Source organism: Pungitius pungitius, chromosome 13 (assembly GCF_949316345.1).
Source record: "Pungitius pungitius chromosome 13, fPunPun2.1, whole genome shotgun sequence".
NCBI lineage: Eukaryota > Metazoa > Chordata > Actinopteri > Perciformes > Gasterosteidae > Pungitius > Pungitius pungitius.
In genome coordinates, this window is record NC_084912.1 from 9,237,315 (window position 1) to 9,247,482 (window position 10,168).

The 10,168-nt window shown below is 43.9% G+C and overlaps 1 protein-coding gene across 1 annotated transcript; it reads left to right on the top strand.

Moving 5' to 3' along the window:
• Positions 1–113: 113 nt before the first annotated feature.
• rrp12 (ribosomal RNA processing 12 homolog) lies at positions 114–10,089 on the top strand. The gene is made up of 34 exons (XM_037464942.2): positions 114–340; positions 1,164–1,387; positions 1,475–1,558; positions 1,678–1,754; positions 1,846–1,951; positions 2,032–2,148; positions 2,248–2,386; positions 2,487–2,614; positions 2,721–2,819; positions 2,900–2,991; positions 3,099–3,210; positions 3,315–3,415; positions 3,510–3,624; positions 3,713–3,855; positions 3,944–4,065; positions 4,157–4,221; positions 4,337–4,499; positions 4,615–4,769; positions 4,895–4,962; positions 5,067–5,160; positions 5,256–5,414; positions 5,530–5,610; positions 5,693–5,798; positions 5,888–5,995; positions 6,082–6,239; positions 6,314–6,405; positions 6,892–7,047; positions 7,142–7,314; positions 7,798–7,908; positions 7,993–8,039; positions 8,120–8,198; positions 8,488–8,555; positions 8,651–8,733; positions 8,818–10,089. Exons 1-34 carry the CDS (start codon positions 202–204, stop codon positions 8,918–8,920), a joined length of 3,867 nt encoding a protein of 1,288 aa, XP_037320839.2. The 5' UTR covers positions 114–201; the 3' UTR covers positions 8,921–10,089.
• The last annotated feature ends 79 nt before the right edge of the window (positions 10,090–10,168 follow it).

Consider the following 10,168-nt stretch of genomic DNA (forward strand, 5'->3'; position numbering starts at 1 on the left):
CAGATAATGGTCGCTTAGCATACATTGATTTTTTACATTTTTTTTGTGAATGTTTTGTGACATCTACCGGCCAAGAAACATCGGCGCCGGCTTTTTCAGACACGTGACGTGAGTAAAGCCCGTGACGTAATTAGGTATGCGACAGCATACACCGGAGCTGCGCAGAAAGTTGGGGTACGGGCACTGTTTTCAAACCCGACAATGGTCAAATCGGGGAAACTTCGAGCTGGAACGGGTTCTAAACTCAAACGGTGGAAGAAAGGACACAGTAGCGACTCAAACCCACAGACGAGTCGTTTCCGGGAGGCTGCTAAAAGTCGCTTCTTCAGCCGACCCACCGGTAAGCTCCCAATCAACGTTACACGTGGGTCCGCGGCTAGTGCTAACAGGGACCTAGCTACCGTCAGCCATTTAACATTGAGCTGCCCAGGCTAACTTTCTATGCTGTGCCATTAAATGTCCGACTGAAACCCCAATACAGTTGGCAATAGGAAATCTTACTCCTTATCTTTCTGTCTAGTGGCAGGTGTAACAACGTGCCAGCCAGTGACGTTGTCTGTATTAATTACATGAAAACAACTGCTGTGTTTGTGGCTGTGAACGACTATTTCTAACTGATGATAAATTATGACTCCATTTATGCTGATTTACAGGGCATCTCATTGTTCTGAAATTAACAGTGCTGACATTAATAATAAACGTGTTGCGTAATTTGATTTTAAATGTATTTAGGAGAACATTTACATTCCAACGGTTAGCTATTTTAGTAGTCTATCCATAGATGGTCAACTATTATGTCGTCATATGTATCTAGTGTTTGGGCGTTAAGTCACGGCTGTTGTTGAATATAAAGTTAACCCAAAGACATCATGAGGCAGGCCTTGTTACCCTGCTTGGCGATGCTCTGCTGAGATTGTGCAGCACCAGTCATCAATTCATCCTTGTTTTAGGGCGCCTCTTGCCTTCAGGCTAATCATCAGCATATGAAATGCATACTTTGTTCCCTCAAATTTACTATGCATATCCTTCAAAGGTTTTTTTTTTGTTCTGACTATACTTTTATGATCATTGTTGATATGCATTGTCATGAAATGGTGTGTGCATGTGGAACCCTATCATGTCCGTTTTGTAATGTTGTGCCTCTCTGTCCTTTTTCCACACAGGAAAGAGCGACCTAACGGTTGATGCTCTTAAGCTACACAATGATCTGCAGACAGGTCCCCTGGAGCTCGGTGGCCGTAAAGATGCCTGTATGGAAGAGGAGCCAGATGAAGCGTTTTCAGAAAGGACCGCAGGCACCTTCCTCAGCGGCCTGTCGGACTGCTCAAACCTGACCTTCAGAAAGGTGCAGCGCTACTGGGAGTCCAATTCAGCGTCTCACAAAGAGGTAACATTATACCACCATCAAAAATCTATTTGAAGAAATCCAAGACGCTGTGATTTCCTGTAGATGTAACAATAATGTGCCTCACAGATTTGTGCAGTGTTGGCAGCGGTTACTGAAGTGATCCGTGGTCAAGGAGGGAAGGAGACCGAAACTGAGTACTTTGCTGCATTGGTGAGTGCTGACATTGAATACACAAAACAAAAAACATTACAAAGCATTACTAAATCCCTTGTGGTGAGGCCTGGCATGTAATTTGTAATGTGTTTGTAAATGCTCTTTCCTTTCTGTAGATGACAACACTGGAAGTTGTTGATTCAGCAGAGTCTCAGGCTGCTGTTGGGTACCTTCTCAACCTCGTCATGAAACGGTTAGACTTCAACTTTTTTTCGCCAAAACAGAAACATGTTAAGGTCACACAAAATAACAGGTTAAAGTATTGGTCCTTTTGTGTTTACCAGTGTTCCTACTCCGGTGCTCATGTCTAAGTTCTCGGACACCACCAAGGCTCTGATGGACGTCATGTCAAAACAGGCCATGTTTGAGACCGCCTCAGCCCTTAGATGGGTAAGTGGATTGTTCTCTGTTTGCCTTTTTATTTGACTGTCAACCTGCAGCAAGGATGAGTTTCATTTTTGTATCTTTAGATCCTGTCTTGCCTGGCCACTTTGCTGAGGAAGCAAGATGCATCAGTCTGGACATACCCATCTACTCTTCAGGCGTACCACGGACTTCTCAGCTTCACAGTGCACAGCAAGCCCAAGGTCTTTCTCGCCCTCCTATTGAATAACTGCTAACAAGTGTTACATGTTGATTTAAGATGCTGAAATTGCAAAATGTTCATGTCCTCTTTTTCTTCTCAGGTCCGTAAGGCAGCACAGCAAGGCGTTTGTTCCATTCTCAGAGGCAGTGACTTCCTCTTTGCAGACAATGCCCCGATCCATCACCCTGCTGCTGCCACCACAGCCAAGTTTTGCATGAAAGAAATGGAACAGGCAGGAGGTAAGACAACAATTTGTTGCTTTTCTTACTGTGGGAATAGTTAATAACATTTTGTGGTTGTGCAGCAAGTTGTAGTTTTACCTTTTTGTTTCCCCCTCAGGCAGCAAAGAGGACACCACCACACTTCATGTGCTAGGTCTTCTGAAGGAGTTAATGGGGACATTTCCTCTAGGAGCTGTCAAGTCCTGCTGTGAGACTCTGCTGCGAGTTATGACACTTAGCCATGTGGTAAGAGCACAAAAACCTTCATCAGTGCAGCCATGTACCGTTTTTCTTTGTCTATGTGGTTACTCAAGTGTAGTTTTTAACATGTCAGTTATGTTTCTGTCCGTAGCTGGTGACCGCTAGTGCCATGCAGGCCTTTCATAAGCTGTTCAGTGGGAAGCCAAATGCCTCAAACCTCTCACCAGAACTCACCGCCCAGATCATCACGGTGAGCGAAAACAATCAAAACAAATGAGTGAAAATCATGTGTTGTGTTGTGGAAGCTAATATGTTGATTCTCATCCTCAGGCTCTGTACGACTATCTGCCCAGTGAGACTGATTTGCAGCCTCTGCTTGCTTGGCTCGCTGTCATGGAGAAAGCACATGTTTACTTGGCTAGGTAATAACTGATTTCTTTCAAGACAATCAAAAATCATTCTTTGTTACTATGTAATTGCGTGTTTTCTAGTCCGACAAGCAAGTAGGATCAACAGTGTCTTTGTGTAGTTTGCAGAGTTCTCTGAGTTTGGGTCACCTCCCTCGCCTCTTCTCTGCCGCGATGTCCTGCCTGTTGTCGCCTCATACGCAGGTGGTTGCAGCGGCCACAAGTACACTAAAGGTAAAAAATGAGAAACCTTAAGAAACTCAAGTTAACAAAGCTGGTTTGTCCCTTCTAATTATGCAATGCGAGGAACTTATTGGTGAATTTTGTATCTGTTTCAGACATTGGTAACTGAATGTGTTGCCCCTCACATGGAGGAAATGGGAATGATCACCGCCACAGCCTCTGCAGGGAACCCCTTCTATGTCTGCAAAATGTTTCGGTAAGCTCCCGAGCTGTCAACTAATACCAGTTTCCTCTTTCTATGCAGAGGCTACATGTAAATGCTCATCACGATAATTGTGGCTGTGTTTCAGTATTGTAGAAGAAGGATTGTCTTATCGCTTCCATGCGTCCTGGCCATTCGTGCTGCAGATCCTGGGTTGCTTCTACCGAGCAGCCGGGAAACACGCTCACCCCCTCATGACCAAGGTATGGACACAAAAAAAGGTTTTGTGGATCACTGTGAGTAGAGAGAGTTGCATCTTTGCCTGAGTCTTTGTATTGTCTCCTTCAACAGTCCCTGCAGTCTCTGGCAGACCTGCGCTCCACCCCTCATTTCCCCTTCAGCGGTGAGTTAGACCTGGCTGTTGGAGGAGCTGTAGAGAGCATGGGGCCGGAAGTCGTGCTGAGGGCTGTGCCTCTCAACATCACTGGCTACGAGTAAGTGCAAATACCATGACAACAGACGCTGGGGAACGCACGTCTCGATACTATTCTGGTTTCACTGACTGGGTGTTTTTTCCACTAGGGATGACTTGGAGTTTCCGCGCAGTTGGCTGGTCCCCGTCATACGAGATCATGTGAAGAACACTAACCTTGGTTTCTTTACTTCTTACTTCCTCCCTCTGGCCTCTACACTCAAGCAGAGAGGTAAACATATGCAAAAGGCTCCCGTTCAGGGGTCAGACTGTGACGCTGTATTTACTACATGTTTATTAACTGATGACATTTTGTGCTGTAGCTGAAGAATTGGATCAAGTGGGGCAGAAACTTGAGTCCAGGGTCTACAAGACATTACAGATACAGGTAGCTACACACACACACACACACACACACACACACACACACACACGTTTTCAACTTTGTATTCAGAAGACAAAGTTCCAGTGAATGGGTTGTCATGCCTGTACTTTTCTTTCAGATTTGGACCATGCTTCCGGGCTTCTGTACATGTCCTGTGGACCTGCTGGCGTCCTTCAAAGGCATTGCCCGCACACTCGGTATGGTTATTAATGAACGGCCGGATCTGCGGCTCACAGTGTGCCAGGCCCTGCGCACGATTGTCAACAAGAGCTGCTCCACTGGTATGAAGCTGCACGCCGCGCACAAAGAGAAAAACACGACATGTAAAAACTGCTGCTGTTATTTATTTGAGTTAAACGAGTCAAAACCCTTTTTGTGTCTCCTTTATGTCCGTAGAGGAAGAAAAAGCTGAAGTGGGCCGCTTCTCCAAGAACTTCTTGCCCATCCTCTTCAATGTGTACGGTCAGCAGCCTGCAGCTGGAGAGGCCGGCACTTACAGGATGGCTGTGCTAGACACCATCAAGGTCTACCTAACTGTCTCCGACACACAGGTCTGTTCAGTTTTCTCTCGTACTGCTGTGAAATGTTTGTTTTCGCAATTTAACTGTTTTTGTAAGTCAGAATTGAGGTGCCGAAAACTGGTCACTGGATCACTAATCAAAACTATTCTCCTCAGATGATCCGCACCTTCCTGCAAAAAGCCACGGACAGATTGAACAGCGCTGACACCACTGAGTTCACAAGGTAGAATTTAAATATACATTTACGGCTACGGCTTTTTCCGTTTATTCCATATTTCAGAATGGGGTATATTTTATAATAATTACTCTGACATCCCTACTTCTCAGGCTGTCAATAATGGACCTTATAATTGCAATGGCTCCTTCTGTAGATGAAGGCACCATGACTAAAACCTTTGAGCTCATCAAGCCATATTTGGAGGTAAGAGTATAAAGTTGGTTCTTAACAACATTACCAGCTTAATTAAATGTGTTTTGATCCAAAATATCAATTTTCTTAATAACTTTTTTTCCCAGACCAAACAGCCAGGCATGCAGAAGAAGGCGTACCGGGTGCTGGAGGAGCTGTGCGGAGGAGAGAGCGCTGAGTGCAGATCATTTGTCGTGGCTAATCTGGAAACACTGAAAGTCGTCCTGCTCGAGACTCTGAAAAACGCCTCCTCTCCAGCAAAGAGGGTGAGAATGCTGCATAGGGAGACATCTAGTAAATACAGCTGATTTGAGATGGAATCGTTATTTCAGGTGATGTCAGATTGTATCTCTCTATTTATATTGTTTTGCTCTTTCTTAGCCAAGACTGAAGTGTCTGATCCACATAGTGAAAAGCCTCGGTGAAGAACACCAAGACTTCATAACAATGCTGCTGCCAGAGGTACAAACACAGATAAGTCCTTGCAAACAAACCCACTTAGTACCCCTAGAAACCCTTTTGATGAGATTGTTCTTTTCCTCAGGTGATTATATGCACCAAGGAGGTGTCTGTAGGAGCGCGTAAGAATGCCTACAGTCTGCTGGTGGAGATGGGAAACGCATTTGTCCGCTTTTGTGGGAACACTAAAGGTACCGTACTCCTGTTTTGTATGTGTGCATGCTAGTTTCTCACATTTTCTTTTCAGTATTAGAACAGGGTGTCTTTCTGTCTGCTTCAGATGCCATGGAGAAGTACTTTGTGTTGGTGTACGCGGGACTCACAGGCTCCGTCACTATGATCACATGCACAGTTTTGGCGCTAACTCGACTGGTGTTTGAGTATAAAGGTAAGCCTGTCGCCTTTCCAGTTTCTTGTTTGTGTTGTAAATACTTGTATTTGTGGACTGGATTCCATATCGTGCTTCTTCTGCAGACGCTATAGATGTGACCACTATGAAAGAGCTGCTGCACAACGTGTGTCTGCTGCTGACATCTCGTACCAGAGAGATAGTCAAGGCAGCTTTGGGCTTCATCAAGGTCCTCCTCTTCATCATGGAGCCCAAGACGCTGGCATCTCATGCCACTGTCATGGTAGGCATTGACATTATTAAGACTATACTGCGAGAGACTGTTGTGCCCTCCTTCCTGACGGATGTCACCCTCAGATGGAGGGAGTCGGGAACATCAAAGACGACGTGAGGAGGCACTTCAGAACCAAACTGAAGAACATCTTTACAAAGTTTATCCGGAAGTTTGGGTATGTGCTGGTCTTCCTTACTTTTACTTTGGCGTTTGCATCTCTTGGCCTGTGGCACATGATGTGGAACCAGGGTAGCACATTTCTTTCATCATATTCTAAGTAAACTGAGATTTTAGCTTTCTGTTCTAAATTGGGAATTGATATTTGATCATTTTGTTGTAATGTCAGTTTGTTTGCTACTAGTGAACAAAAATTTAACATGATTTTTTTCATTTGATTAGTATGCCAACATTTACAAAAGGGGCGCTTTGTTTAGTAATGCCAGCAGCTGTTTAACACAAGTGACTCTTCCTACACTGATTGTTGTTGAATCAAGGTTTAGGTTATAGATTGGACATATTCAGACACTACTTGCATGCAGACACCTCTGCTCTGGAAGTCTTGATGGTTCAAGAAGTCTCCTCTCGGAAATTATAACATCAATGCAACAATCAATAAAACATGTGACCATGGAGTGTATCATATCATCTGCTGTTTTTCCAGTTTTGAGTTGGTGAAAAGCATGCTGCCTGTGGAGCACCACAAGGTCCTTGCAAACATCCGCAAGGCTGAGGCTCGCACCAAGAGGAAGAGACTGGCTTCAGAGCAGCAGAACGACTCCGACAGTGAAGCTGACGAACCTAAAACAAAGAGCCAAAAGTATAGTATTGTTTCCCCACAACGTTCTGCATTCAGCCAACCATTTATCCAATCACTGATCAAAAAAATATTTTCTTTTTTTTCTTTTCTTTAGTATTGAGGACATCCTTGCAGAGACAGACAGTGACATGTCAGAGGATGAAGGACAGTCTCGCAATGCTCAGAAGAAAGGAGTCAAACCCCGAAAAGCTCGCGCCTGGCTCAAAGAAGGAGAGGAAGATGAACCACTGAACTTCCTGGATCCCAAGGTTTCCCAGAGAGTGCTAGGTGAGCCTGCGTTTTGTGTTTATCCAGACAAACAAAAAAAGGTGGTCTTCTGGTGCAGCAGCATCTCTGCAGCTGACGGGAAGAGACCGAACAAGCAGTGGCCGTGTGCTGGGTCTCTTTCTGGATCCCCTGGAGGTGGTGGGAGACGGGATGCTGGACTACACCTAAAACCCGGCGCAGGACACTCGGCCATCGGCTGCTTCACCCCCAGTGTGTGTGAAGGAGGGGTGCCGCTGGTCTTTCCTTCCTGCGGCTGTCAGGCTCTGCTGCTCCCAGTAGACCACAGTATCCCCGAAAACCTGTTCAATACAACCACTTATAATAGTTCTGCATATATATGTTGGATTCTTGTTGTTTATTACCACTGCTTGTTTGTTATCTTGTTTTGTGTACTTTGACTGTTTGCACTTGTTGCTGTAATTGGGGTTATTACATTTTATCTTTATCCTGTGGAGGTTAACATGAGTTATTGTTGTCTCTCAGCCACCAACCCAGCGATGAAAAAGAGTGCCAAGGTTGAGCACGGTTTCAAGGTGACATCGGACGGACGGCTGATCATTAGAGAGGATGACGAGGAGGATGCAAAGCACGATGGTAATGGGAATCCTGTAATACAACTGTTGTGCATTGCTTCATGTCTGAACCCAATGTGACAATGACCTACTACTTGTCCCACAGATGAGGAGGAGAAGAAAGATATCCTAGAAGAGGCTGGAGTCAAGAGTGTGAGTGCATGTGACAAAGTACTTGTATAGTTGGATATACAATTTTTATTGCTGTTTATTCATCTACATTTGCTCCTCAGAAGAGGGCACAGAAAAGGAAGTTCCAAGATCACAACTCTGATGAGGACATGGACGTTCAACCCCAGCAGAAATATAAAGGTAGGACTGGATATTCAAATTCCCCCGTTGACAATATTGCTCTTTGGAAAATAACTGAATATCTTTGTTTTACTAACAATCTGACGAAAGAGATGCATATGAATATTAGGCTATATTTTGTTCCCAAAATTCATCTGTCATACTTCAATCCACATTTTGCACCGCAAATTATATTAATGTAACCAGGAAAAACAAAATTAGATGAATGCTGGCATGTTACTATCTTTGTTCACATTTTTCTTTTTTTTAGTACATGAATTGTGACTAATAAGCACATATTTCCTCTCAGCCGGGGGCTCAGGTATCCACAGGCCCCTTGGAGGAAGAGAGGACATGGGGGCTGACTACAAGTCACGGGTGAGTCTCACAGTTTGCAGAAACACGGCACCGCAGGAGTTGTTCCTTAGAAGCGTTGGCTCTGAATGTCTGTTCTTTCATCCTACGACTCTCAGAAGGGAAAAGGGGACGTGATGAAAAAAGGAAAACACGATCCGTATGCTTACATCCCTTTGAAGAAGGCCCAGCTCAATCGGAGGTAACCTTCATAAACTAAACTCTCACAAAGAATTGGTTTGCCAGCATGTCGGATGCTAACCTGTTTCATTCTTTGTGTTTATAGAAAGCGAGCCAAACTGCAGGGCCAGTTCAAGGGCATGGTGAGAGGAGCCCAGAAGGGGGCGCTGTCTGGAAAGAAAATGCAGAAGAAAAAGAGGAAAGCCTGAAGAACATGCTGCTCTTCCTAAATTGACTTTAATTGCTTATTGTGTGTGTGAGAAATGGTATGTTTATTAACATACTAAAATGTGTGACTCATACCTTGAACGTCTGGGAATGTTTCTGACGGACCATCAAAGGTGAAACCAGTTTGTTTTTTAACTGTCTTTCAAAAGTCTCTGACGTCCGTCTCCACTCATCTGTAATCAGTTATTTCTGTATCAGATAAAAATCCCCCCCCCACCACGTGAAAAAAAGTGTTGTGACTGCAGCAGTCTGTTGTATTTTGGGTGCCCATTTGATCTTAATACTGAAGGTGTTAGTTGTTGCAATGTCACACACTTTGGCAAAATAACTGAACTCACTGAATGCAGAAGCATGACGCGTGTACCTGGCACCTGAAGCACATCTCACTTAGTGAGTTTGAATTTAGCTAAACTGTATGAGGTGTGTTTTATGTTAACTTGAGCCAACTGCAGGCATTCATCACCTGTGGTTTTTTAGAGTTTGAACTGTTTTAGGACACGACCCATGCGTGTCTAGACGGGAGGAGATGGCTTACTGTGGGCTGTATTGATTTAATCGCACAATACAGTATTTATCCACCTGAAGGAGATCTGTACCCTACTTGTTATTTATTTTTTTTTGTCAAAAAGGGGCACTGTAAACCTCTGCCAAAATGTTAGTGATCAAAAGTGTATAATGCTTTTAAGATTAGTTTAATACAATTAGTTTCTATTCCAAACGGTTAAAGCAATATTTTTTTAATGGTCCTCACCAGAAAGCAAGTTATCTGTAGTCTGTCGTTTTTCATTTCATTGCAGTGCTGCAGAGACCTCGAGAAAGAAGCTGTAGGTTGTTGTGGTTCAGGGCGAGTGTGCGTACCGTTAGCCTTGTATGATCCATTTGCCCAGATGCATTGCAGCAACGCGAGTCATGCAGCAACCTCCTAATCGCATTCTTTTGTTTCTGAGGGGAGCAGACGTCCTCGACTGATTCAGGACAATGTACATTTAAAAATATTTGATTTATAATGGTATTTCAATACACAAAGAAATTACATGGTGAAAAGATGTTTTTTAAAATGTGCTTTGCACAAAATTGTTACAGCCAAGCTGTGATGTGTTCCAGAAATTCGACTCAATATATCAAAGCAAATAAAAATCTTAAAATGTGATATTAATTTTGCAGGCTACAAAAATGTCACGGATACGTTATTCATGGCATGAGTGTGATTAGTTTAATGAAAGTGTTGC

What these genes read in the sequence shown, in the direction of transcription:
- rrp12 (XM_037464942.2), top strand. Translation starts at nt 202, where the DNA reads ATGGTCAAATCGGGGAAACTTCGAGCTGGAACGGGTTCTAAACTCAAA. An exon ending in TATGTCTGCAAAATGTTTCG is followed by an intron (nt 3,416 to 3,509) that starts GTAAGCTCCCGA and finishes GCTGTGTTTCAG; the next exon opens with TATTGTAGAAGAAGGATTGT. An exon ending in CTTTTGTGGGAACACTAAAG is followed by an intron (nt 5,799 to 5,887) that starts GTACCGTACTCC and finishes TGTCTGCTTCAG; the next exon opens with ATGCCATGGAGAAGTACTTT.